The sequence below is a fragment of the Peromyscus maniculatus genome, chromosome 22, assembly GCF_049852395.1.
Source record: "Peromyscus maniculatus bairdii isolate BWxNUB_F1_BW_parent chromosome 22, HU_Pman_BW_mat_3.1, whole genome shotgun sequence".
Lineage (NCBI taxonomy): Eukaryota > Metazoa > Chordata > Mammalia > Rodentia > Cricetidae > Peromyscus > Peromyscus maniculatus.
The window spans coordinates 8,254,567-8,281,519 of NC_134873.1; the positions used below are offsets into that span (position 1 = coordinate 8,254,567).

General features: G+C 56.1%; 3 protein-coding genes across 9 annotated transcripts; 2 read left to right on the top strand and 1 right to left on the bottom strand.

Annotated features, from left to right (window-relative positions):
• Positions 1 to 50: 50 nt before the first annotated feature.
• Shd (Src homology 2 domain containing transforming protein D) lies at positions 51 to 8,319 on the top strand. Of its 6 annotated transcripts, none has more exons than XM_076559743.1 (7): positions 51 to 1,578; positions 3,161 to 3,500; positions 4,605 to 4,713; positions 4,790 to 4,966; positions 5,691 to 5,799; positions 6,023 to 6,142; positions 7,832 to 8,319. In XM_076559743.1, the coding sequence occupies exons 2-7, from the start codon at positions 3,222 to 3,224 to the stop codon at positions 8,019 to 8,021; spliced, it is 984 nt and encodes a 327-aa protein (XP_076415858.1). In that variant the 5' UTR covers positions 51 to 1,578; positions 3,161 to 3,221; the 3' UTR covers positions 8,022 to 8,319. The 6 variants fall into 6 exon arrangements, with proteins under 6 accessions (XP_076415858.1, XP_015856288.2, XP_076415857.1 ...); XM_016000802.3 differs by lacking the exon at positions 51 to 1,578 and adding an exon at positions 2,125 to 2,349; XM_076559742.1 differs by lacking the exon at positions 51 to 1,578 and adding an exon at positions 2,125 to 2,341.
• Positions 8,320 to 9,613: 1,294 nt separating this feature from the next.
• On the bottom strand, positions 9,614 to 13,841 carry Tmigd2 (transmembrane and immunoglobulin domain containing 2). Of its 2 annotated transcripts, XM_042267255.2 has the most exons (5): positions 13,366 to 13,837; positions 12,143 to 12,502; positions 10,532 to 10,567; positions 10,332 to 10,451; positions 9,742 to 10,107 (listed from the first exon to the last, which is right to left on the bottom strand). In XM_042267255.2, the coding sequence occupies exons 1-5, from the start codon at positions 13,406 to 13,408 to the stop codon at positions 9,872 to 9,874; spliced, it is 795 nt and encodes a 264-aa protein (XP_042123189.2). In that variant the 5' UTR covers positions 13,409 to 13,837; the 3' UTR covers positions 9,742 to 9,871. The 2 variants fall into 2 exon arrangements, with proteins under 2 accessions (XP_076414864.1, XP_042123189.2); XM_076558749.1 differs by having other exon boundaries at positions 9,614 to 10,107; positions 10,332 to 10,567; positions 13,366 to 13,841.
• A 1,016-nt stretch (positions 13,842 to 14,857) lies between these two features.
• On the top strand, positions 14,858 to 26,872 carry Fsd1 (fibronectin type III and SPRY domain containing 1). The gene is made up of 13 exons (XM_006982229.4): positions 14,858 to 15,036; positions 16,102 to 16,197; positions 16,438 to 16,569; positions 17,015 to 17,116; positions 20,317 to 20,339; positions 20,483 to 20,604; positions 21,430 to 21,639; positions 24,041 to 24,139; positions 25,415 to 25,571; positions 25,864 to 25,943; positions 26,063 to 26,314; positions 26,404 to 26,492; positions 26,620 to 26,872. The coding sequence occupies exons 1-13, from the start codon at positions 15,022 to 15,024 to the stop codon at positions 26,728 to 26,730; spliced, it is 1,488 nt and encodes a 495-aa protein (XP_006982291.1). The 5' UTR covers positions 14,858 to 15,021; the 3' UTR covers positions 26,731 to 26,872.
• Positions 26,873 to 26,953: the final 81 nt, after the last annotated feature.

Consider the following 26,953-nt stretch of genomic DNA (forward strand, 5'->3'; position numbering starts at 1 on the left):
TGGCACCCTGGGGTTTGGTTGGAACCCTCCCCACCCCACCCCCACCTTGGCTTCCCCAGCTCTGCAGCTGTCATCCTGTCCTCGGAACTGTCAGGTCTAATCTGCTGTCTCCTCCATCAGCTCCCTGGGGGCCCCTGGCAACAGGAGCCACCAGGATAGAGTTGACCCCACCACCTGTCCCCAGCGCTCAGAGAGACATAACAACCAGCTCCCCCATGGCCCTCTGCCTGCCTGCTGGTCACAAACCTGGCCCCTGTGCTGTGACACCTCAGCTGCGTGGAGGGGGGGTACAGTTGGATCTGCGAGTCCTCTGCCCCAGACGCCATTGTGCCTCCAGCACTGGGAAGCAGCTGGGCCTCCCCCCAGACTGGGGACCTTGAAAGTCAATGACTTGCATCACCCTCACACACACACACACACACACACACACACACCCCGGCTGTGGCCCAGGGAAGCAAGTGTGTACTTCCACCTGACTGGGGACCACTGAAGGCGGGGGCACGCCTCCTCCCTCAGGCTGGGTGCAGTGGGTTGCCTGCCCACAGCACCTTTCTACAGCACTTTCAGATGGGAGGCTTCTCAGGGCAAGTCCTGCATCTGCCATCAGACTACACAAGACCTGCCTCCCTAGGGGCTGGGGCGTTTTGGTCCCCTACACATTCCTGGCTCCTTGGGTTTTGACTTTCTGAGTGGGTCTCCCTCTGTGGACTAAAGGCATTGGCCACCAGCCTCCCAGACCCACTGTGGACCAGTGTACCTCCCCTCCTGACCCCGTGCCTTGGGACAGTCAGGGAGACCCCAGTGCGCTGCTGTATGCTGCTGCGTGAGGGAAGTCACACAGCTCCATTGCATGTCACCGACCGACCGACCAACCAGAATGTCCAGAACAGCTGCTACAGAGACAGGACGGATTCATGGGGGTGGAATGTTCTGGGACTACATGGCTTTTCTAATATACTGTACAACCTACTCGTGCCCCGTATTCTCCTTTCTGTTTTCATTTGGGTTTAAGGTGCTGGATACAGGACCCAAGCCTCTTCCCCAACCCCCAGTATTGGGCCAGAACTCCCCTCTCAGCCGCCCCCCACCCTTGGGTTGTACTCCTAAAAGGTGCAACAGTAGGGCGTGGATCAGTGGAACACATTCTCGGGGGCTGCCTATGCCCATCTTCATGCAGCAGGATATCCCAGGGTGGTGGCCATGACCTCCGTCTCCATCAGAAAATCAAATCCGGGCTCTTTTCTCTGCTCCCCCCAACACACACACACACACACACACACACACACACACACACACACACACACACTGCCTGCTCCCCTCCCTCCTGAGGCTTGGAGGCGAGGGGAAGTCAAGCACCGTTTGATTCCGCCTCAGGGCTGCTGATTGCCATTCCTGCCACGTGCAGTTAGCCCCCCTCCATGCCGTGGATGAGATCTGCCTGTGATGGCCTTGGCTGCCACCACCTGCGTCAACACATGGGACGATTGCCCGCGTTCTGGTGATCCCTGGGGACTCAGCAGGCCGAGATACAAGCTGCGAGTGGTCAGGGGACAGCCAACTCCGGATGCTGTGCTTGCTGTAAGCCTCAATTTCCCCACCTGGAAAACAGGGCTCATAGTCCATGAGAGGATGAACACATTTTGTGAACGACCAGTGCCACCCTTGAGATGTCCAGGCACAAACTGACGGATGGGTAGCCCGAATAACAACCCACACACATAGCTTCTCTGTGCCTCAGTCTCCCCGACCTGAACATCTCAGTGGGTTGGGTACTTGCCTAGTATGCACGACGCTCCTAGTGTCATCCCTAGCACTGGGAGGCTGAGGCAGGATGATCAGGGATTCGGGTCATCCTTTGCTGCAAATGAGTTGGAGACCAGCCTGGGCTACATGACACCCTCAGTAACTCTTCTGTCAATGCTTCCTGCACCGTTACCGTTTGGGAAGACCAAGGCACTTAGACCCGTGGCCGTGGCTCAGGCGACTCCGGCTGACTCCTGCCCCGCACTTCCCCTCCTTGGGGTCCCACTTCCCAGCCCCCTCTGCAGCCCTTGGGGTCCGAGCCGCTCCCCTCCCTCCCCTGGCAGACCCGCAGCTGCGGCCGCCTCCCGCCCCTCCCCCTCGCCCGCCACAAAGCGACGGACGCGGCAGTGACGGACGGCGCCTCCCGCCCCGCGCCACCGCCAGCCGCGACCCCGCGCGATGCTCCGGTCTCCTGCCCAATCCCCTCCCCGCCCTGGTCCCAAGGGCAACTCGATCCCCGCGCCGGTGACCTCTTCCTTCGGGGCCCTCCTGGGTCCGGGTCCCGCAGTCCCCGCCCCGGAGCGGCTGAAGGTCTGAGGTCTGCAGGTCTGTCCTTGGGGCGGGGGCGGGACCCGGTGGGACGCGGGTGTCCTCGCCCCTCCCACAGCCCCGAGAGCCCAGACCGGGACCCAGGGGTTTATGTCCCTTTGTGCGGTGGCGATGGCAGTAGACAGTTAAGGGATTGGGGAGGTTAAGAGGTTGCGGGGGTGGGGGCAGGGGGTGGGTAAGAGACCCGGGGGTTAAGAGATGGCGGCGGTAAGGGATCGGGAGGCTAAGAGATGTGGGGGTGAGGGATCCGAGAGTTAAGGGGTACGGGGGTGGTTAAGGAATCCAGGAGTTAAAGGAAGGGGAGGTGAAGAGATGGGGGGGTAAGGGATCCGAAGGTTAAGAGATGGAGGAGTAAGGGATAAGGGGTTAAGAGATGGGGTGTTAAGGGATAGAGGAGTAGGGGATGGGGTCAAGGGATCTGGGAGGTTAAGAGATCAGGGATTAATGGATGAGGGGGTTAAGGGATCTGGGAGGTTAAAGGATAAGAGGTTAAGGAATGGGGGCCGGGTAAGGGATAAGGGGGTTAAGGGAATGATTGGGGATTTAAGGAATCAGGGCACCTGGATCCTTGGGATCAGAGAGCAGCCCACCGGGAGTACGACCCTCCGGGTGACCCAGCCTCTGGCAACTTTGTGTGTGGAGCTCTTGGAGACAACCGCGCTGACACCATACTATGCGCGGTTCCTGCAGCGCTGGGGTCACCAACTGCTGTCCCCTCCGCTCTGAGCCCACTCCCCCTCCTCTTCCCCCTCTTCCCTCCTCTCCCTTCTTCCTATCCCTTTTGTCTCCCCCTCCTACCTCCCCCCAGGACGAGCTGCGGAACACGCATGGAAAGCCTGGTCTGACACCAGCCTATTTCGGGGACACCGATGGCCAAGTGGCTCCGGGACTATCTGAGCTTTGGCGGCCGGAGGCCCCCGCCACAGCCACCCACCCCCGACTACACCGAGAGCGACATCCTGCGGGCCTATCGAGAGCAGAAGGACCTGGACTTCGAGGATCCTTACGAGGACGCCGATGGCCGCCCAGAGCCGGAGCCCGCCGGGCCTGGGGACTCCAAGTATGACTCTCCCAAGCACCGGCTGATCAAAGTGGAGGCTGCGGACATGGCCAGAGCCAAGGCCCTGCTGGCCAGCCCCGGGGAGGAGGTGCGTGGTGGGGCCAGCACAGGTGCTCCGTCCCCATCACCCCAGGGTCTCCACATCATGTCGCCCCCCCCCCAGGAGTCTAGAGCTTCTAGGCTAGTGAGCATCCCCCTCGAGCCATTCTCCATTCAGAAAGATCAAGGGTGGGCGCTGTTTTTGCTTTGAGTGAGACTTGGTCCAACGTAGCCCAGGCTGGCCTCAAACTCACTACTTAGCTGGCGATGATCTTGAACTCCTGAGACTCCTGCCTCTACTTCCCAAGTATGTGTCACAGGATGACAGGCGTGTGTCACACTCGAGGTTTATGCTGTGGGAGATAGAAGCTGGACCTGGTGCATGCTGGGCAAGTGCTCTGCCCTCAGTGCTTCGGCCCTGCGAAGTTAGTTTCTATGGAAGTGTTTCTCAGCCTACCGGTTGTAACCCGCTTTGGGTCCAACATCCCTTTCACAGGGGTCATCTAAGCCCATTGGGAGACGCAGATGTTTCCTACGATTGTAACAGTAGCAAAATTACAGTTATCAAGTAGCAATGAAAATAATTCTATGGTTGGGGGTCACCACAGCATGAGGATCTGTATTAAAGGGCTGCAGCATCAGGAAGGTTGAGAATCATGGCTCGTTTGGTTTGGTTTGGTTTGGTTTTGAGACAGGTTCTCTGTGCAGCCCAAGCTGGCCTAAAAATTTGTAATCCTGCTGACCCCAAAACCTCTGGAAGGGGGCAGGATGAGAGGAGGAAGGGACACAGGGAGACAAGACAGACTCGAATTAAACCCTGCCTCATACTCCCCAGCTGTGTGACCCTGCCCAGGTCCCTAACCTCTGCTTTTGTCTCTTCGCCTGTGAAACAGGCTTATCTCCTTACTAAGGGCTTAGGGGCTGGCATTAGAACCATACAAGAGGGGGCTGGGGACTGGGTTTGAATTCCCAGAACCCACTTAAAGAGCTGAGTGTGCTCATAAAGCCAGCGCTGGGGAGGCAGGCACAGGAGGGTGCCCGGGACTCCCTAACCAGCCCACCTCTGAGAAATGTGAAACAGCCCAGCAAGAGCAGGCAGAGAGTACAGGGTCACACAACAGGGGCATCCAGAGCTAGCCTGAGCCTTTCCCAGCAGCCCGAAGCAGACACGGAGTACTCGGACCCTTTCGATGCCCAGCCTCAGCCGCCAGCCCCGGATGATGGGTACATGGAGCCCTATGATGCTCGGAGCAGCTCAAGTGGTGAGTGCACAAGGCAGGGGATGAGGGCACGGTCCTGCATAGGAGAGCGGGGTGACCAGTGTCTCCTCCACCCCAGAACGGCCGAGCAGAGCTGTCCAGCTTTACGACACTCCTTACGAAGAACAGAATGCAGAGCCGGAAGATGGAGCGTCTTCCGGCCAGAGCCGGCTGCCCCTGGAGGACGAGAGGCCGGCCGATGAATATGACCAGCCTTGGGAGTGGAAGAAAGATCACATCTCCAGGGCTTTCGCAGGTATGCTCAAGCTCAGGCCCCTCGCAGGCCTCCTCCCTCCACTGCCTCAGTTCTCACTAATGTCAATTCTCCCCCATAGAAAATTCCCTCCCCCCCCCCACCCCATTCTGTGTAGTCTTGGAAGAGACATGGCTGTGTCATCACACTGGACTTGTGGTCATTATAGAACCAACCTAACGGTGATTGTAGACTAAATACTAGACCGCACTCAGTTGTGTGGGAGCCGGTGAAAGGCAGCAAGGGGTTTTTAGGAGCTGTCATGTGGTAGACTGGGAGTCAGACATTTCCTCACTAAATAAAGTAAAAGGATAACAGGGTCAATATCAAAGAATATCAAATAACGCAGGTCCAGAAGAGATGGGGCCATGACTTTACCAAGTGCTCCCTTCCACTGTGTAGGTAGTCCTGCTCACCCACAAGTACCTTTACCCCCTGAGGAGATGACGATTACAAACTTGCAACCCATTCCTGTTGGCCACACCCCCTGTGCTCTGATTTGCCAGTCAGGGTAATGTCCCGCCCTTTCCATGGTGTCTGATTTCTGGATGGCCACGCCCTTCGTTCCCAAAGACCAATCGCAGCTGCTGAGTCAATCTTGTCCTACCTTAGACTCCACCTCCATGTCCTGGGCTCTGATCGGCTGCCCCAAGTTGAGGTTCCATTGGCTGATTCCTGCCCCGCCCACTGTGTAGGCAGGACTTAACCTCTCACCCTCCTCTCCTAGTACAGTTTGATGGTCCTGACTGGGAACGGACCCCAAGCTCGAGCAAGGAGCCTCGGAGACCGCAGCCTGCGGAGCGCGTGGACGCAGCCCTGACCCTGGAGAAGCAGCCGTGAGTGCAGATGCTGGAGGAGGGGTGGCCCCAGGGACCCAGGAACTGCAAGGGAGCTGGGGCCTCATTCACTCACTCATTCATTCATTCATTTCTTTGGTGAGGGTCCCCAGGCTGGTCCCCAATCAGCATATCCAAGGGAATTGTCTGGCTGTGCCCTGGGGTCCTTCCTTCGGCCCCCAGGTGTGTAAAGTCAACTGAAGGTGTCTGTCCCCTCTCCCAGGTGGTTTCATGGGCCCCTGAGCCGTACAGAGGCCGAGAACCTTCTGTCCCTCTGCAAGGAAGGCAGCTACCTAGTGCGGCTCAGTGAGACCAGGGCTCAGGACTGCATCCTGTCCCTCAGGTGAGACCCAGCCTCAGTGCCGCACCCTGATAGGGCTCCTGGGCCAGTGGGTGGAGCTTCCAGGCCTGTGGGTGGGGCTTCCAGGCCAGTGGGTGGGGCTTCCAGGCCAGTGGGTGGGGATTTCTGGAAACTGGGAGGGCTTTCAGGTGGCTGCTTGGGGCACCTGGGCCAGTGGCTAAATGGGCCCTACAGGGAGCGAGCTTGGACGCCTGCCTAGCAAGAGATCCAAACCTCGGGGAGCTCAGGGAACCAGCGCCCAAGGTTCTTTTGAATGGCTCTATCCAAAACGTGACATGCAGCCCTGAGGGTCTGTGTGAAGGCAGATTCTCACAATGTTCTAGAAAGCACTAGAGTTTGAGGCTCTGGTTCCTTAAGATGCCTAAAGTGTGAGTCCACTATAGCACCACACGACCTGTCGCCCCAGCACCGGGATACCGGGATGAGGGGCGGGAGGATCAGGAGTTCAAGTTCAGCCTCAGCTGCTCATCCAATTTGAGGATATGCTGGACTACATGAGATTGTCTCAATAAAAGCGGGGAGGGGGCCGGGGGTGCTGGCGAGCCAGTTCAGTGGTTAAGAGTGCTTGCTGTACTTTGGGAGGACCTGGGTTCAGCCCCTACATCAAGCGGCTCACAACCACCTGTAATTCCAGCCCCAAGGAATATGACACCCTCTTCTGGCCACTATGGGTACTGTGCGCACGCACATACACACGTGTTAAAATATAAATAGGGGCTGGCAAGATGGCTCAGTGGATAAAGGTGCTTGCCACCAAGCCTAAAGAACTTGAGTTCGATCCCAAGGACCTATATGGTGTGAGTAGTGAATGACCTCCACAAGCTGTCCTCTGACTTCCACATGTGTCCTCCCAATGCACATATAAATAAGTGAGTCGTGTAAAAGATAGTTTTAAAGGGGGGCAATAGGACTAGAGCTAGCCTCGACATTGTTAGAACGCCTGCCTTTATTCCAGGGTCTCCTTTATGAGCTGGGGCGCGGGCACAGATGAACTCAGGTTCCAAAATGGGATTGTGGAAGATGAGAGGCTGTGAGGGAGGACATTTTACAGAAGTGACACTGGGACTGAGCTGGAGCCATCAGGGCCAGGGTGAGCAGGGTAGGAAGCAGTCTTACTGCAGAGCCCAGGCTGGCCTGGAAGAACGCAGAGATCTGCCTGCCTCTGCCTCCCAAGCATTGGGAGTAAATAAATACATGTATTTATTTTGAGGAGGAGGTCTCACGATGTAGCCTTGCCTGGCCCATGTAGACCAGGCTAGTACTGAATTTGTAGCAATCTGCCAGCCTCTGCCTCTCAGGTGCTGTGATTTTTTTTCATTTACTTTTGCGCATGTGTGGGTGTAGAGGTCAGAGGACAGCTTTGGGGGTTCAGTTCTCACCTTCCACTACGTGGGTCCTGGGGAATCGAACTCAACTCAGCAAGCTTGGCTACAAGCGCCTTTACTCTCTGGTCCCTCTCACTGGTCCAGAACTGAGCTTCAAAGGGAAAGATACATTCATTACAGAGTCATGGAGGTCAGGAAGTCACTGAGACTGTCGTCCTTGGGAGCGGCGCGGGGTGGGGCTGCCAGAGGTGTCCCTGGAGGCCCAGCACCCACCGTGCACTTGTGGGAAAGTGGCTGTGGAGAGTCGAGTGGGTCTGGGGGACTGAGGCTCTGCCTTGACCCACAGGAGCAGCCAGGGTTCCAGGCACCTGAAGTTCACGTGGACCCGGGAGAACCAGGTGGTGCTGGGCCAGCACAGTGGGCCCTTCCCCAGCGTGCCCGAGCTGGTCCTGCATTACAGTGCCCGCCCGCTGCCTGTGCAGGGGGCCCAGCATCTAGCCCTGCTCTACCCCGTCACCGGCAGCCAGAGCTCCTGAGGGACCCGGCACGCTGGCTGCCAGGTCAGAAAGAGGACAGGGGGACCCACAATGCAGACTCCCTCCAAGCTAAATATAATGCCCTTTTTTTGGGGGGGGGTTCCAGGGACCCCTCTCTGTGACCAAGCCAAACCTGTGAGTGGGCTTGACCGGTTAAAAAAAAAAAAGGCTCTTGCTTCCAGGGCTGAGGGGTTCAATCCCGGGGCAGAGAGCAGACACCTGCAAGTTTTCCTCTGATGTACACACAAGTCACACGCCATAAATTAATAAATAAATGTGATAACAATGAATTTTAAAACCTTGTCACTCCCTGATATTCTTTTGGGGTGGTGGGGAGACCTCGGAGCGAGCGTTCCCAAAGCCACGGCAAGCACAGATGCCTTGGGGACTGAGCAGTGAATGACTGCCTTTGTCACAGAGACCCAGCTGGGGTTAGAGGCTAAATGTCCCCAGGGGCGGGAACAGCTCCGCCTCATCCCAGCCTGCAGCTGGGCCTCTGGCCTACCAGGCTGAGCAGCTATCTGTCCCCCGGGAAGTCCACGGGAGTGGGGGAGGGGAGACAGCAGCAGTCCTTGTCACTTCAAGGTGACATTGGGCAGGACAGGACCATGGTACATGCTAGTAGCTCTGACCCTCAACACTCCTGGCTGGAGAGGTGGTCCATTGAGTGGGAAGGGGCTATCCAGGCCTGAATGTGGTCTCCCTGCTCCTTGGACATGTAAAAGCAGGGGAAGACGGGGGATTATGTAATTACATTATAATCGAAATGTGCGTGGGTAAGTACACAAGTGTGCCTGTGTGGGGTCTGCAGTTCTGAGCTTCCAGAAGTGGCTGCTGGGAATCGGTCCTCAGGAAGGGTAGTTTGTACTCTTAACCACTGAGCCATTGCTCTAAGCCCCTATTATAAAAATATAAGGCAGTCAATCAGGTTAACCCAGCACTCGGGAGGCAGAGGCAGGCGGATTTCTGCGAGTTCAAGGCCAGCCTGGTCTACAGAGGGAGTTCCAGGCCACCGAGAAACCCTGTCTCAGAAACAAGGAAAAATCAAAAGTGGAGCAGACTCTTCCTGACCAAAGTGTGATGCCAGGCCATCTCCTGGAACCCTGGAACCCACAAATGACTTCATTATTGGTAGCACCCCAACCAACACGGCCACAGGCTTTAGCTTTGCGTCTTTGAAGAGCCTTGTTAAAGCTGAGCTTGGCTGTGCAGGCTTGTCACTACAGTTACTGGTCCTCGAGGTTGTTCAAAGCCAGCCTCGGCAACATAATAGGAATTTGTATCAAAGTAAAGAGGAAAAACAGAACTGGGGATGATTATCAGTAGAGACCTACCTAGAATCCCAGTGAGGCCCTGGGGGCGTGGTCAGGGTGGAGCCCTGCCTAGAATCCCCAGTGAGGGGCTGGGGGCGTGATCAGGGTGGAGCCCCGCCTAGAATCCCCAGTGAGGGGCTGGGGGCGTGGTCAGGGTGGAGCCCCGCCTAGAATCCCCAGTGAGTGCTGGGGGCGTGGTCAGGGTGGAGTCCCGCCTAGAATCCCCCAGTGAGGGGCTGGGGGCGTGGTTGGGGTGAAGCCCCTCCTAGAATCCCCAGTGAGGATGGGGTGTGGTTCAGCAGTAAATCACAGGTAGAATTGTTGAGGCCCTGGGCTCCATACACAGTATTTAAAGGAGCCTTTATTAACAGTCCCTGGGTCATGTCATTGATCTCAGCCTGTAGCTGTCAGACGCCCCCTCTCCTTATAGAAACAGCGACGCCCTCACATAGCTCTTGTCCAGGTCCATTTTGGGTTCTTAGGGGTCTCCAAAGCCTCTTTCGACTTCCAGGATCCCTCTTGGCATGTGGCCTGTCCCTACCTCCTGGGGCTCGCGAGAGACTCACAGTGGGCAGAGATGGTGTGGCCGGGCCTGGGCCTGGGGCTGGGTTTGTTGACGGGAAGCTGCTGGCGCGGGGCAGGCTTGGGGAAGGTGGGGAGATAGATGGCCTGGGCTCTCTGGTCCCTGGCTGTGTCCTTCTCCTTAGGCAGGTCCTGAAGCCTGCGTGGACCCTCCCGGGGCCGGTAGAGGACATTGCTGTAGAAAGAATTTTCTGGGGGCAACAGTAAATTAAGAGTGGCCCCAGCTGTCTTGGCACAGGGAGGGGCCAGCCTTCCCTGCTACGCAGCCTCCCCTCCCGCCCCCGCCCCCGCCCCCGCCCCCGCCCGCACCCCCAGTCCCCTAGTCCCCTTGGCAAGGGTTGCAGTCCGACGTCTGCCACACCGGGGCGGTAGCACCATGTACAGAGATTCCTTCGTCCCTTCGGGTGAGACTCACCTGGGCAGGTGCTCGCCCCCGAGTCCTCCCGACGACACCTGCTGAGACCCCACAACACAGCACCCAGCACCACCAAGGCTGCCACCACACCCCCAGCCACCAGAAGCGCCAACAGGAGCCCTGGACGGGGACACAGAGAGGACTGTCTGTGGAGGAGGGGCAGGCAGGGTAGGGCAGGTGGGAGGAGGGGATGGGCTCACCTGAAGGGCGGGGGGTCTCATTCAGCTGGAGGCCACCTGCAGGGAAGAGGTTCCCGTTTCAGGAGAATGACCACTGGGGAGCCCAGACCCCGGCAGCCGCCTCTCTCCTCCCCGCCTCAGGATACTGAACCTGGCAGGTGTCCAGCTAGACCCTCAGTGTCCTCTTCTGAAAATAACTGAGTATAGCAGTCTTCTTGGGCTATCGGTGGGGTGGGGTGAGGTGTAACTGCAAACTAGGGATTCCATCCGTGGTAGCTCCAAATTCCTCTTGAGACGCTCTCTCCTCCAAATGACTTCTGCCCCCAGCCCCTCACTCTACCTCTCAGCCAAGCCCCAAATCTTAGTACAAAGTACACTAAACGCCATCACTCTGAATTCACTCTGGCAAGACAGGAAAACCCACAGCTGTGTGTGGCAGGACAGGTGACGGGCTGGAGCTCAAGCCCCGGGTCACACAGCCAATCAATGAACACACAGGGCTGGAGTCCAAGTCTATACGACTGCTAGGAACCACAATCAGAAGTGGAGCTCTCAGGACTTACAGAAGATGGGTTACCCCCAAACCCTCCTCTTGCAGGCGCTCATGTGAGCAGGGGTCCCTGGGAGCTGTTGGGGGTAAAGAAGCCAGCTGGGTGCAACTGCTCCCCACCCCTGCAGCATGCTAACTGGCTACTCCTCAGGCTGGTGGTGATGAGCCACACAGCCAGAACACAGCTCCCGCAATGACAAGGTCTCCCTGCCAGCTGAGAACAACACACCGGGCGCTCCATCCTGGCAAATGGGAACTAGCACAACACAGACCGGCAGGAACCACTGAGACGGTGCCAGGCCAAGGCTACTGGGTCCCAAAAGGCCCTGCCATGACAGACAGGGAGGAATGTGCGCCCTGTTCCAAGGCACCCAAGCTGAACACAGCGGGGTTTGCCTTTGTTTTGTCTGAGGCGGTGAAACCCAGGCTGGTGTTGAACTCTTGGCAATCCTCGGGCTGCCTCAGCTTCCGGTGAGCAGTAGGGTAACAGGCAAGTGCCGCCACATCCCACTGAAGCTCACCCTAAAGAACGCTCCACACAGGCTCTTCTATTATATATCGAGATAGGGTCTCCCTCTGTAGCTCAGGCTAGCCTCCTAAGTGCCAGGGACGACAGGTCTGCCATTTTTTGAAATGACTATTTTTATGTTTGATTATGTGCTCATGCAGTACCAATGGTGGCCAGAAGGGCGGTGGCAGGTCCCCTGGAGCTGTAGTGACAAGTGGCTGTGAGCTGGCTGGCACGTGGGAACTGAACCAGGTCCTCTGCAAGAGCAGCTGGTGCTCTCACTTCTGAGCTGCCTCTCCAATGCCTTGCACAGCTTTTTGAGACAGGATCTCATGTAGCCCAGGCTGGCCGTGAACTTCTGACCCTCTTGCCTCACTGCCTGCTACTTTTCTTTCTCTCACTCACTATGGAACCCAACCGAACTTTGAGTCTGGCATCCTCCTGCCTCAGCTTCCCAAGTGCTGGTGTTGCAAGTGTGCTGTGAGCAATTTTATACTCAGATATGACCAGAGATTTGGGAGTCTGGGGATTCCAGAGCCTCCCCTACCCACATGCTGCCTCATCCCGTTCATACCTGCTTCTACCTTGACCTTGGTCCCGTTGCCCTTGGCCTTCTGCAACTTGGGGATCTCCAGGGTGGCCCGGCACACATAGTCCCCGCTGTCATTAAGGCTCATGTGGTCCAGCCGCAGGCTGAAGTTTGCGGGTGGCCACCAGGACAGCTGTCCCCGAAACTTGCAGTCTTCAGGGTTGAGGCTGCCATTGGAGATGAGCAGGTGGCAAAAAACGACATTGTTCCGGGCCCACTCCACACGCAGCCTCTCCCAGGACTGACTCTGCTTCACCCCGCAGAACAGCGACATCTCGCCGCCTTGTGTCACATTCACGCACGGGGGCCACTGCTGCACGCTCAGGCTCACAGCTCCCTGCAGGCCTAGGAAAGACACGCATGTCGCACAAGTCTAGCAAGCCCCATGAGGGCCTGAGTTCCTGGAACTGAAGAAGACGGAGCGTGGTGGTGTCACCCCGTGCTGGGGACACAGAGCCTGGATTATCCTAGCGCTCTCTACCAGTTGTTCCCACAGGCCAGCCTCTGGCCAAGGAGAGACTGGATCTCAGAAAATCGGTGGAGATGGACTGAGGAAGATTCTGGGGGTAAACATATGGCCTCTATGCACACACACACACACACACACACACACACACACACACACACACAAATACATACTGACACATACATACACACACACATAGACATGTATACACACATGGACATACATATACACACATATACATACAGACATACGCACCTAGACATGCATACACACATACACCACGATGCGATGGCTTGGTGGTTTCTGAGGCTTCGGGAGACCCCACACCTCTGGCCTCTGGGGGCCCCTGCACTCACATGCACACACACCCCATATATATAAATCTCTTGTGGGAGCATGGTGACACACACCTTTAATACCAGCTCTCCAGAGGCAGAAACAGATCTCTGAGTTCCAGGCCAGCCTGGGCTACAGAGTGGGAACCTGACCCCCAAAAGCAAGATCCTGTCTCAAATGAACACAAGTACTGCGGGCCAGAGGCTGGTTCCGGACCCCACAGCCTGGGTTCCGGTCCCTGCAGGCCAGTGTTTAGGTCATGGTTTTCATGGTTTGGGTTCCTCCAGAGACCCTGTAAGGGCCCAAGCACCCAGAAGTTCAGGGTGGTTCTGATGGGGGATCAGGCAGCTGAAGAGGGCTGGACAGCAGGAGGGGGTGCACAAGGTGGGGACCCCCAGGTACTCACCCCAGAGCTGCAGCAGGATGAATGTCCAGCCAGGAGAGCCCATCCCTGAGCCATCCAGGTCCCAGGCTCGCCCTGCTGCACCCGGCTCGCCCAGCCCCCCCCCACACTCTTCCTGTCACAGCGCCCACTCCACCCCCACTGAGGTGACATGGGGGGCGGAGAAACACAGAGGGCAGGCAGACCTACATCCTGTGTTTCAGGCTGTGGGGGAAAAGGGTCCAGTTCCTTCCACCCCGTGCCTCAGTTTCCCCCAAAGCATTCTACATCAAAAAGGAAGTATGCATCCATCTGTGGGTGTAGAGACTGGGTTCATGGGAGTGAAAATCTCGCTGGAAGATACTACAGAGGACAGAGGAAGAGCCACAGCACAGTGTAGGACAGAGGGACAGCAAGGAATGAGTGCCAGATGAGGGAGCCCGGGGCTGGGCTCAGTGAGCCGAGCACTTGTCCAGCGAGTGCAAGGCCTGGGTTCCAGCCCCAGAGCCCCACAAAACAGGCATGGTAGGGCACACCCGTCATCCCAGTGATGGGGAGGTGGAGGCAGGAGGATTGAGTTCAAGGGCAGCCTTGGCTACATAGGGAGCACGAGGCTAGTCTGGGCAATGAGACACTTCTCAAAAAGTCAATCAATACATTAAGATCCCTCTGCCTCAGTTCCAGGGTCCCTAAGTCGTCGGCTTGTTTCAGTGCAGGGCATGAGGCCCAGGCCTCACATGGAGCAGGTACAGGCCATGTCAGCGGATTTCTGTAGTGACTCACAGGTGTGGTGGCGCACACCTTTAATCCCAGCACTCGGGAGGCAGAGGCAGGTTGGATTTCTGTGAGTTCCAGATTTCTGTGAGCTACAGAGAGAGACCTGCTCTGGTAGCAAAAACCAGTCACTCTGTTCTCAGTCAAACCACAAGGACATCAGTGACTTCCTGGTGGGCTGTGTATATCTATACGACTATCACAGCTGTCCCCAAGCCCGTCTGTGGTCAGCCAACCCCATGGGAGGTTGGGATCCCTGTCTGGGTGAACGAAGCAGTCTCAGTCCGTCGAGGCCAGTTCTGTCTCTTACAGGTTCTGGTTGCTGCTCCAAGGCCTGGGCAAAGTTGGAGCCCGGAGGTCCTAGCCGTCAGCCCTCAGCCTCAGTCCCAGTCCGGGGTCAGTGGTCAGTGCGGTAGAGTTCAGAGTCTCACACTCCACCACTGTGTGACCTACTTTCTCACTGGGCGCTTCCTGGAATTGTTCTGAACCACGAGCCATCAAAGGACACTTCTCAGAGCCCCTGGGGTGCCAATTTGAGGAGCAAATGGAGACGATGTGGGGGTGCATAAGGGGTGCCTCCGAGGTCACAAGACAGGACCTGAGGCCAAAGCCAGATACCCTGACTTCTGCCCAGGTGCTCTCTCTTTCCTCCCAATATCACACCGGGATATCCATGCTCTGGAGGAAGGCGAGTCCCAGCGCCGGACTACAATTCCCGACAGCGCCGGTCGGGTGCGCATGCGCAATACATGCAGTGATGGAGCGCTGACCGGGGGCGCGGCGGCGGAGGCGGCGAGGGCGCGGAGGGCTAATTGGCTGCCGGCTGCGGCCAAGGAGGCTTGAGTGTTTGGAGAACCAGCTGAGGGGGACCCCGCGGCGGGGTCGGGGAGACCCAGGGCTGCAGCTATGGAGGACCAGAGGGTAGGACCAGGAGGGATGCGCGGAGCGGGCGTGGGGAGGGGACCAGGTGATGCCGCAGCGCCCCTCCCCCTCACGGCCGCCTGCACCGTGGCTCGGGTTAACACGCAGACCCCAATCCTTCTCCCCCTCATTCAGCTCCTCATCGTCCTAGCCTGGGCTCAGCTGGAGACTCACCCCTCAGGTCACCGCCCCCAGCACCGCAGTGCCCAGCCCCACCCCCACCCCCGGGTGGGTGCCGGGAGCCGGCGCCCTCCTCCTCCACCTGCCCTGGGGATCCCCCTCTCCAAGCACCGCCCTTCGCAAGTGAGACCTTCGGGTTGCCCAGATGAACTCCATCCACTTTCCAGGCTATCCTGACCCACGCCTATCACACCTCGCCCAGGAGAAGTTTGTTTCTCCATATAGCCCTTTACCCCAGGCTAGCCCAGTTGGACCCTGGGACTCGCCTTGCTACCCTCTCACTGTAGCTCACCATCAACTTTCAAGATTGCAGATACTGGCCTGAGGTGTTGGTGGTGCACGCCTGTCACCCCAGACTCGGGAGGTAGAGACAAGAGGTTGATGTGAGTTCCAGGCTAGCCAGGACTACACAGTGAGACCAAGGGGAAGGTGGCTCAATGGAGAAAGTGTTTGCTGTGTAAGCATAAGGACCTGAGTTCAAGTCCCCAGCGCTCACGTAAGAAGTTAGTGCAGCTGCAAACACTGTAACCCCGGCCCTGGGAACATGGACACAGGAGGATCCCTGGGGACTCGGTGGCAGCTAGCTTAGCCCAGGCTCAGTGAGAGACCTTCCCTCAAGTAATACATGGAAAGTGACAGAGGGAGACAACCAACTTTGACACCTGGCCTCCACACACACGTGCATGCACACACATGTATGTGCACACACACAAACCCATATAAGCTCAGTGCTCATACCATGTAACTAGGGTCCATCCCTGAGAGGCTGGCTGTATGCCTCAGTTTCCTTCTCTGCAATGGGGATGCCACAGCCTCGCCCCAGGCCTGCATCCCTGGAGGGCAGCATCCAGCCAACCCACTGCCCATGTTCCTTCTGTTCCTCAGGAGGCACTAAGAAAAATCATCACCACCCTGGCCGTGAAGAATGAGGAGACACAGACCTTCATCTACTCCCTGAAGCAGATGCTGCTGAATGTAGAGGTGAGCAGAGCAGTCAGGTCTGCAGACTGCGGTGGAGGGGTGCAGGGGGGGGGCGGCAGGAAGTATCTCTCTCCACACCTCTCAGTCTCCCGGCTACGTGGCCTCGCCTTTTCTTTTTCTGAGACATGGTTTCCCTGTGTAGCCTAGTCTGTAGACCAGGCTGGCCTCGAACTCACAGAGAACCACCTGCCTCTGGCGTGTGTCACTGTACCTGGCTCTTGGTGGCTTCTTCCCATGCAGGCAAACTCAGCCAAAGTACAGGAGGACCTAGAAGCCGAGTTCCAGTCCCTCATGTCGGTGCTGGAGGAGCTGAAGGAATCCATGCTAATGAAGATCAAGCAGGACAGAGCTAGCCGCACCTACGAGCTGCAGGTGTGAACACGCATCCGCCCCCTCCCTCCGGGGCCTCTGGGTCCCCTCCTAACCCTTCCCCAAAATATCTTCTCCGGCATCACCACCTCCCTACAGTTTCCCAGTCCTTTCCACTCCCCCCAGAACCAGGGTAACACACCCGCTCAAACACCTCCCATGACTGCCGTGGACTCCCCAGCTCCAAGCCGGCGTCTCTCACTTCACTGTACCCAAACTTCATCCTGACTTTTCAGGATCCCACATTCCCACCTGTGGTAACCGGGGAGCCTGGGGGACTCAGGTGTGAGTCCATCCCAGCCTGCCTCTGCCAGCGCCCAAGGCTCCAGTCTACTCTTCCCACCTGGAGCCCTGTTAGGCTGTGGGTCCTGGGGGTGGCAGAGCCCCGGGGGGGGGGGGGGGGATTGTGGTGGTTGAGGGATCTGTCCCCATTGAATGCTGCCCACAGAACCAGCTAGCCGCATGTACACGGGCCCTGGAGAGCTCTGAGGAGCTCCTGGAGACAGCTAACCAGACCCTGCAGGCCGCAGACAGCGAGGACTTCCCTCAGGTGGGTGTCAGTGAGAGGACCCATAAGGTCCCAAGGTCAAATGGACTGTGTCCAGTTTTTTGTTGTTGTTCTTATTCTGGTTTTTGGTTTTTGGTATTTTTTGTTTGGTCTGGTTTGGGTTGGTTATATTTGTTGTTTGTTTGTTTGTTTTGTTTTTGGGTTTATTGAGATAAGTTTTTTCTGTGTAGCCCTGGCTATCCTGGAACTCTCTTTGTAGACCAGGCTGGACCTCACAGAGGTCCGCCTGCCTCTGCCTCCCGAGTGCTGGGATGTGCGCCACCACTAGTTCATTTTTATCACACACAGTTATTTGTGTGTGGGAGGGGCGTGTGCAGCCCACAGCGCTCCTACCCTCCTTTTATCCGAGTGTGCGGATCACCTCAGGTCCATCGGCAAGCACTTTACACGCTCAGCCTCCCGCCAGCCCACAAGTCATTTTATAGTGCCTGCATGCAGCGTGAAACGCAAGTATGTCTTCGACACTACTCAGTGAGGGACTGGGGCTGGGGCATGGTGGACAGAGTGCTCACCTAGCATGCACCAGGCCCTGTATCCTATCCCCAGCACCACACAGGCCAGGTGTGCTGATGCAGACCTATCACCCCAGCCACTGGGAGGACAATCAGAGTCAGCCTCGGCTACGAAGTGAGTTCCAGGCCAGCCTGGGCTACATGAAACCCTGTCACAAAAAGTAAGACAAATTGGCTCAATGAATAAATAATTACTGTAATTTCATGCCACCCGGTGGTGAGTATGTCAATACCACTCAGAATGAGCTTTTACTTTGTGGAGCATTCATATTTTTTTCTAAGATTTCTCTTAAGCTGGGCAGTCTATATTTTGGTTTGTTAAATGTGCTGACTCAAACTGGCAAGGAAGGAAAAAAAAAAAGCTGGGGGTAAGGGTGCTTGCGGCCAAGCCTGACTGCCTGAGTTCAATCCCCGACCCCACATGGTGGAAGGAAAGAACCAACTCCTGAAGGTTGTCCTCTGACCTCCACACACGTATACACACATAGAAATAAATGTAATTTTAAACCGGGCAGTGGTGGCGCACGCCTTTAATCCCAGCACTCGGGAGGCAGAGCCAGGCGGATCTCTGTGAGTTCGAAGCCAGCCTGGTCTACAGAAGTGCCTGCTGTGTGTGCTGGGCACAGAGTGGGGACTTCTTGTATAATATTAGCAGGACCAGCCTTAATATACACCCCAGGGGCTCAGGAGAGAGAACTTCTAACAGCGAGGACTATTTTCAGGAAATAGAATCTCAGCACACCGAGCTCTATCGTCCACTTGCTTTAATTCCTCTGGCATAACATCCTTTACACACAGCTTCAGTTCTGTTCTCCTGCCTAGCTCCTTTCTTGTCTGATTTCCCTATCTATTACTCCCTCTAAGTTCCATCTTAATTTTCTAGTCTTAATTCTGCCTCAACTAGGTCCTTTTTATCTTGTCCTTACCCAGCTAGTACTTCCCCATCTGGCTCTTCCTCATCTTGTTCTTCCCCATCTGGCTCTTCCTCATCTTCCATCTCATTCCTCTACTCTCTTCTAGCCCTTCGATCTAGTTCTTCCCCATCTCAGTTCATTCCTCTCAAGTTCTTACCCAGCTAGTTCGTCCATTCTCTTTTCTCTTCTCTGTCCTCTGTGCCCTGGGAGTTCTGGTATCTATACACTTACAAGCAGTATTCCCTTAGCAGTGCATAACCAGGCTTCCAGGGTCAAATGGAGGGGTGATAAGAATCACATAGAGCCAGGCATTGGTGGCACATGCCTTTAATCCCAGCACTCGGGAGGCAGAGCCAGGCAGATGTTTATGAGTTTGAGGCCAGCCTGGTCTACAGAGCAAGATCCAGGAAAGGCGCAAAGCTACACAGAGAAACCCTGTCTCAAAAAACCAAAAAAAAAAAAAAAAAAAAAAAAAAAAAAAAAAAAAAAGAATCACATAGAGAGGCAATAACCATTAATTATCATTTGCAACCCCAAAGGGAAGTGACCAATGGCTACTTAACTAAATTAACTAAAGGCTAAATTCAGGTAATATCTAAGAAGAGGGATCTTATGTGCTCAACTATAGTCTTAAATGTGATTAGTAGAAAATGTTAAGAATCTATAAGTTGCTAGGTCAATGGGGGAAAATAAAACTGTCTTCTTTTTTCCTGTGGCTCCTATCTGTCCAAGCTATCTGCCGTTTTTCTGCAGGGTGGGGGAAAGTGTGCTCAGTCGCTAGGCAACCTGTGTACAGCTAGATGCCTCTGGTGATAGTTAAAGGGAGATCTGGAACTGGAAGTAAGGTTTAGGAAAGGAGGAAGTAGAGCTTAATTGGCACATCCGCCAGGCCTTCTCAAACAGGTAGCCTGGATGCTTAAGTCTTTTCTTAGAGAGTACAGAGGTATCTCTGATAAGGTACTTTCATCCATCTGGGGATGGACCTGGCCGGATGCTGCTAATGATAATTACAGGGAGGCTTGAACTGGAGTTCTGGCTGAGCATAGCTGTCAGTGCAGAAAGTTATCTAAATATTCCTAGAAGTGGTTAGGTAAGGAGTTAAAGGTCTATAAAGTTAGTAAGGCTGTAAGAAAGGAGGGTCCAAGCTGAACTGTGTAAAGCTATTACTGAACGTCCACCTGACCTAGGCGGTGTCTCCTTGTGGAATTTGTCTTAAATCAGGAGACCTTCATGTGGACTGTTATTTCTGTTAGTCCTTGAAAGTGGCTAAGGGAGATAATCTGATTCCAGAGAAAGCCTTTCCTAAGGCAGTTCTCCAAATACCTGGACTGTGTATGTCCAGAGAGTGATCAGTCTACACTGTTAGCCCTTCTTAGGGAAAAGTCAATTGGGAAAACTATGAAGGCACACATGATTTTCATAACAGAAGACAGCTGATATATAACAAGCCAAGTAACACCAAAAGCTCCTTGGGATTTGGCTTCCTCTGGAGGAATTCCCTGATCCCTTCAGGTAGTGACTTTGCCATAACCAGCTGAGTTCTTATGATATATTCCTGCGGCCCGCAGCAGGGACTGGCGTGGGGCTGGCTTAGTCTCATAGTCCCACTGACGCAGCCCGGAAGCGGCAGTTCAGCCTCTGCCTCCTGGCAGAGATCTTTGCCAAATGCCAGCTGCTGTGCCTCAGTCTCCCTGTCTGTATTGTGGCACAGATCTGGGTGACACGCACCTTTGATTTCTGCTCTGTCTTTTTCTAGGCCGCCAAGCAAATCAAAGATGGGTAAGATGCTGAGTCAGGTCGCTCTCCCAGAGTCCTGCCTGTGTGGGGACACCCACTGGGGGAGGCCAGGGGTCCCCAGATGTCCCAGCCTGGCCCCTCTGCTACAAGCTACCATGAGACTGCTCCTCCCTCCCTCCCTGCAGTGTGACCATGGCCCCTGCCTTCCGACTGTCGCTGAAAGCCAAGGTCAGTGACAACATGAGCCACCTCATGGTGGACTTCGCACAGGAGCGCCAAATGTTACAGACCCTCAAGTTCCTGCCTGGTGAGATGGGGACCTGCCTGGGGGCCCAGGACTCTGGTGCTGGTGGGAGGGACAGAGAACAGGACTTGAGTGGAGCGAGGAAGACAGACAGGCAGGCAGGCAGGCAGACAGACACGCAAGCGCGCACGCACACAGCACAGCACAGGTTAAGTTAGGGCCTAGTCAAGCCCCACCTACAAGGGGTGGGATCTGTGACTGTCATGCCTATGGACAGAGCCACATCAAGCCCCGCCCATGCAGGGGTGGGGCCTGTGGCTGCGGTGGTTGGGCCTTCCTTAGGCCCTGCCCACACGGGTTGGGTCTGTGATTATCTTGTCTATGGATGGAACCCACATCAAGTTCCTCCCATGAAGGGGTTGAGGTGGGGTCTGTGGGTGGAGCCCTGGTCAGGCCCTGATCACACTGGACTTGGGGCCATTGCTTCCTTGTGGGCAGGACCTAAGCAAGCCAGGCCCACACACAGGCCAGAGTTGCCTTGGGGGTGGGTAGGGCCTGTGGATGCTATGTCTATGGGTGGGTCTTCAGCACTGGTAGCCTGGCAAAGCCCTGCCCTGGGGATCCCGGGAGACCTCACCTCCTAAGGAGCTGGCACTCTATGGAGGACCACTGTGGGGTAGAATCCCAAAGAAAGCCACACCCCGGTTCATAGAGAATTCTGGAAAAGTAATGAATTTACTGTAGTTCTCTATACTAAGAAGGTACAGAGAGAGCTCTTCCCTGACCCATGTGACCCCAGGAGGCCCCAGCCTCAGCCCCAGCCCCTCAGGGCTCCACCAGGGTAGTCTGACGACTCAGACACTGACCCCTCTTCCTGGGCCCTGGTAGTGCCAAGTGCCCCCATCATCGACCTGGCCGAGTCCCTGGTGGCCGATAACTGTGTGACCCTGGTGTGGCGCATGCCCGATGAGGACAGCAAGATTGACCACTACGTGCTGGAGTACCGCCGGACCAATTTCGAGGGCCCACCCCGCCTCAAGGAGGATCACCCCTGGATGGTTGTCGAAGGCATCCGACACACTGAGCACACCTTGACAGGTGGGGGAGCACCCCTCAGTGAATGAGCATGGACGGGCAGGTGAGGGAGCACACATAGGTGTGTGGGGAACACTGCCTGATGGATAAGGGGGGACCCTCTCAGGCATGTGGGGGAGCACTCCAGGGTAAGTGAGGAGCATTTACAAGCAGATGAAGAAGCATGGGCAGGCACGTGGGGGAGCACTCTCAGGTGTATGGAGGAGCAGACAAGCTTGTGGGGGAATACAGCCTGATGGGGAACACTCTCTGAAGGAGCACTCCCTGCAGAGTGAAGGAAAACTCCTAGGCACGAGAAGGAGCACTCCCCCACAGGAAGGCCCACTCCCAGGCAGGAGAGGAAGCATTCCCTGATAGGTGAAGGAGCACTCTCAGGCAAGAGAGGGAGCACCTCTAGGTAGAGGGAGCATGCCTAGGCAAGAAAGGGAGCACTTGATTTGGGGAGCAGTCCTAGTTCAGCTTAGCTGTCCATCTCCCAACTGACCCCCCCCCCGCCCCGCTCCATTGCCCCATCAATCACCAAGGTGTGTTGGTACTCCTGGCTTCCTGCAATTCCTGGGGTCTGAGAGCAGGCTGGTGGGGTTAGCCCGAGAGAGCCATCAGCAGAACAGAAGGCAAGATGCATGGGTGTGTCCTGTGTGAAGGGCTGGTTTCTCAAAGCCGTTTGAAAGCAGAGGAAACTGAGGCATGCGAGGAACTTCACGCCAAGCTTCTCTATACCATCCAGCTGCTGGTCCTTCATTCTCGCTGTGTGTGTGCCAGTGAGGAGGTCAGAGGTCAGTGTTGGCCGTCACCCTCAGTGCCCCCCCCCCTTTCTTGAGATGGGTCTCAATGGCCTGGAGTTCACAGTTAGCTAGGCTGGCTGGCTGCCAAGACCCAGGAATCCTGTCTCCACCTCAGGGCTACAGTCTGCATGAGCCATGCCTGGCTCTTTCCTGGGTGGCTGGACTCAGTCTTCACATTCCTGCACCTTACCCACCAAGCATCTCCTCACCCTCCACTCACTGGTGGGCAGTGAACTCCCAATCCTGGCATCCAGGGGACCCTCAGATACTCAGGGAGTCTCTGGGTAATTGGAAGTCAGAACACCTAGGCGTCCTCACAGCGGGCAGGAGGAGGAGGCTCGCGAGGCGGGAGTCATCAGGGCCCTAATGAGTTTACAAAGCCTTTCAGAGCCGGGAACCCCTGATTTTCCTCCCTAACTCTCCAACTCTTGGGCTATAATCACCAGCCTGCTAGTTATCTGTAATTAGCATTCATGCTTAATAATGAGCATGCTAATTGCAGGGGAATGGCCGTGCCAGCCCGTGCCAGAGCCCCAGAACCTACTTGGCTTCCCTTCCATACAGAAATCAAAACAAACCTACCCCCCCTTTTTTTTATAGGACCCCGGAATCCATGCCTCAGGCCCCTCTGCCTCTTACTGGTTTTGTCTGACTTTTATCTGGGGATAATCCCCCACACACAAGCGCAGTGAGGGATCCCGTCTCCCCACGGGTGGAGGCTTGTGGAATTTAGCTCCACACCAAAGAGATGAAGGGAGGCATGACTCAGGTGCCACAGTGCTCACCTAGCAGGGAGAAAGCCATGGGTCCCCCCACCCCCCAGCTTCGTGCACACTCGTCTTCCCAGCACTGGGGAGGTGGAGGCAGGAGAATCAGGAGTTCAAGGCCAACCTCGGCTACATATAGTGTTTGGGGTCAGCGTGGACAACTTGAGACCTGTCATATAAAAAGGAAACAGAAATGGGGGGCGTGGGGGTGGCGCACACCTTCAGTCCCAGCACCAGGGAGGCAGAAGCAGGTGGATCTCTGAGTTCGAGGCCAGCCTGGGCTGCACAGTGAGACCCTTTCTCCAAAACAGACAAAAAAGAGTCAGATGGGGCCTGTGTTCTGGACCCCAGCTCTCTGATGACACAGTGAGCTACGGAAGGTTCTGGTGCACAGGGTGGTAACTGTGGTTTGCCATGGCAGCCAGGGAGCTGGTAGGAGGCTGATGGACACATAAGGCCAGGCTGGACGTGGGCCTTGGTACCCTGAGTGGAAGGGTATGCAGAGCCGGGAGGAAAAGTCAGGAAAAGAGGGTGGAGCAGGCAGGCCAAACATCAGCAGTGATAATTAAGGGGCCTGGGAGGCCGCTCAGTGGTTAGAGCACTGGCTGCTCTTGCAGAGGACCTGGGTTCAGTTCCCAGCACCCACATGGTGGCTCGTGACCACCTGTAACTCCAGCTCCAGGGGACTAGACACCCCCTTCTGGCCTCCACAGGCACTGCACACAAGTAGTGCACAGACACACATGTGGGCAAAACACCCAGATACATAGAAATAAATCTTAAATGAGACACAGACAGACTGACAGACTAGGGTGGGGCCCCTCTGGTACTACGTCCTCTCTTCCCTTCTAGGTCTCAAATTTGACATGAAATACATGAACTTCCGTGTGAAGGCCTGTAACAAGGCGGTGTCTGGGGAATTCTCTGAGCCGGTGACCTTAGAGACGCCAGGTGACTGCCTCCTACCCCTCCCTGACTCAGTATCTCCCACCCATCCTGGTGTCCTGGGAACGCATCCTTCATAAGGGTCTTGGAATGGGGTGATGTGGCCCTTATTGCTCTGGCTGCCAGGGAGCTCACCTTTGGTCTACAGTGGCCATCTCTGTCTTCACTCAGATACCTTGGACTCTTCTGTTTTTTGTTTTCTTTTTTAACTATGAGGGCGACCTGTGGATTTTATTTTACATGTATTTGTATGTGTGTGCACATGTAGGGGGTTTGTGCTTGTGGAATCAACGTCAGGAGTCACTCCTCAGGCGTTGTCCACCTGGCTGGCCTGAGCCCTAAGGCTCCCCCTGTCTCTGCCTGTCCCATGCTGTGGTTACAGATGTCACACCATGTGTGCCTTGTTTTTATTTATTTGTTTATTTTGGTTTTTGGAGACAGGGTTTCTCTGTGTAGTTTTGGTGCCTGGCCTGGAACTCGCTTTGGAGACAGGCTGGCCTCGAACTCACAGAGATCCGCCTGCCTCTGCCTCCCGAGTGCTGGGATTAAAGGCGTGCGCCACCGCCACCTGGCTTCAGTTAAATTTTGTGACTTTTTTTACATGTGTGTCAGTACGGTACGCCTGTGCAGTGCCCGCAGAGGCCAGGTAGAGAGCTGGAGATACAGTTGTGAGGCACCATGTGGGTGCTGAGAATTGAACCCAGGTCCACTGAAAAACGAGCCAGTGCGCTAACTAGTGAGCAACCTCCAGCCCCGTCCCTTTCTTTAAAAATAAATTATTTATTTAGTTCTTGGAGACAGGCTGGAAGTCACAATCCCCCAGCCCTGGCCTCATGAGGGCTAAGATTCCAAGTGTAGATGGAGGGAGTAGTCTTCCTGTCTCCCCCCTCCCCCCCCCCCCCGCCCCCGCCTCCTTCTGACCCCTATAGAGTTGGGGACAGAACATGAGTCATAAAAACAGATTCTATCGTTTCCCACAGTGACTCTTTTGTATATCATCTTTGGAAGTCCCTCTGCTGTCTAGCCTAACTCCCTCCTGCTGTAGCCGTGTTCTTTTTTGGGGGTCCACCCTCAGCACAGGGCAGAGCAGAGACATTTAGATTACAGCCCTTTTCCCTAGTCCCTCTGGCTCACGGTCAGCTCCCCCAACCTTCCTGTCCCACATCTCCCTGTATTGCTGCCCGTCCGTCCATCCCCCTCCACCAGCTGCCCATCTTGTCTCTCTGTGTCTATCTGGGTTTCCCGTCTCTGTGACCCCCCGCCTCGTCTCCCTGGTCCCAGCATTCATGTTCCGCCTGGACGGGTCCACATCTCACCAGAACCTGCGAGTGGAGGACCTCTCCGTCGAGTGGGACGCCATGGGCGGGAAGGTTCAGGATATCAAGGCTCGAGAGAAAGACAAAGGCCGAACAGCGTCCCCTGTAAACTCCCCGGCCAGGTAGCCCATCTCCCCTGGCCCCCGAGTCTCTAGTGGACACGCTCACCATGGCCAGTTTTGTCAGGACTGGGATGGAGGGAGGGACCCAGCGGTATAACAGCTTCCTTGTAGGAGAGTGAGTGAGCAAGATTTTGAGCGGGGTTCTGATGGATGAATAGGAGTTCTTTGCAGCATCTGACCAGTTAGCTCAGTTGGTTAGGCATCTTCCAGCTGAGGAAAATGGCTGGCATGGACCAGGGAGGCTGTCCCAGGGAAAGGTGAAACCTGAGCTGAGCTTCCCTGCTGTCCACAGAGGGACTCCATCTCCCAAGAGGATGTCTTCAGGTCGTGGAGGCCGGGACCGCTTCACAGCTGAGTCTTACACGGTGCTGGGTAAGGATGGGGGATGAAGAGGACTGGGGAGCTGGGGGCAAGGTCTGAGCAGGAGTGTGTGGGCCTAGGAGGTGTGCACCCTCGGCTCCATTCTGCCCCTCTCTGTCCCTGTACCTCAGGGGACACGCTGATTGACGGAGGGGAGCACTATTGGGAGGTGCGCTTTGAACCGGACAGCAAGGCCTTCGGCCTGGGTGTGGCCTACCGCAGCCTGGGCCGCTTCGAGCAGCTGGGCAAGACAGCCGCATCCTGGTGTCTGCATGCCAACAACTGGCTGCAGGCCAGCTTCACCGCCAAGCACGCCAACAAAGTCAAAGTGCTGGACAGCCCTGTGCCCGACTGCCTGGGCGTACACTGCGACTTCCACCAAGGTGCCCTCCCTTTCCCTCCTCAGTTGCAATGATCTGCCCCCCCCCCCCCCCCGGTCCTGACTCCTGTCCCTCTGCTCCCCCCACCCCAGGCTTTCTGTCTTTCTACAATGCCCGCACCAAACAGCTCCTGCACACCTTCAAGGCCAAGTTCACGCAGCCCCTGCTTCCAGCCTTCACGGTGAGCCTGTTGTAGCGGGGAGGGGGAGGCTGAGGGGGAAGGGGTGAGAAGGGGTGGACGGACCGGGAGGGGGTGGGCCTTCCTCTGGGTGCTGTGACTCCTGTCTGAGCCTCCCCCCTCTCCCCAGGTGTGGTGTGGGAGCTTCCAGGTGACGACGGGCCTGCAGGTCCCCAGTGCCGTGCGCTGTCTGCAGAAGCGGGGTAGTGCCACCAGCAGTTCCAATACCAGCCTCACCTAGGCCAGGGCCACCTGCCAGCTGGGGCACTTCAGCCGGCATCTCCACCTACCTGCTGTTTGGAGCCTTAACTCTGAAGTGGGGGGGGGGTCAGGTCAGAGTCCCCTCCCCACCTCACTTCATAATAAAGATAAAACACTGGCGACACTACTGCACTGATTTTGGGGGATGGGGTGCTTAGGTGACCTGGGCCTTGCATTTCTTAGCTGTGAAATGGGCTTTCCTT

What these genes read in the sequence shown, in the direction of transcription:
- Shd (XM_076559743.1), top strand. Translation starts at nt 3,222, where the DNA reads ATGGCCAAGTGGCTCCGGGACTATCTGAGCTTTGGCGGCCGGAGGCCC. An exon ending in TGGCCAGCCCCGGGGAGGAG is followed by an intron (nt 3,501 to 4,604) that starts GTGCGTGGTGGG and finishes AGCCTTTCCCAG; the next exon opens with CAGCCCGAAGCAGACACGGA. An exon ending in TGCTCGGAGCAGCTCAAGTG is followed by an intron (nt 4,714 to 4,789) that starts GTGAGTGCACAA and finishes CCTCCACCCCAG; the next exon opens with AACGGCCGAGCAGAGCTGTC.
- Tmigd2 (XM_076558749.1), bottom strand. Translation starts at nt 13,408, where the DNA reads ATGGGCTCTCCTGGCTGGACATTCATCCTGCTGCAGCTCTGGG. An exon ending in CATCCTGCTGCAGCTCTGGG is followed by an intron (nt 12,503 to 13,365) that starts GTGAGTACCTGG and finishes TGTCTTTCCTAG; the next exon opens with GCCTGCAGGGAGCTGTGAGC. An exon ending in CAAGGTCAAGGTAGAAGCAG is followed by an intron (nt 10,568 to 12,142) that starts GTATGAACGGGA and finishes TCTTCCCTGCAG; the next exon opens with GTGGCCTCCAGCTGAATGAG.
- Fsd1 (XM_006982229.4), top strand. An exon ending in AGATGCTGCTGAATGTAGAG is followed by an intron (nt 16,198 to 16,437) that starts GTGAGCAGAGCA and finishes CTTCCCATGCAG; the next exon opens with GCAAACTCAGCCAAAGTACA. An exon ending in CCTGTAAACTCCCCGGCCAG is followed by an intron (nt 25,572 to 25,863) that starts GTAGCCCATCTC and finishes TGCTGTCCACAG; the next exon opens with AGGGACTCCATCTCCCAAGA.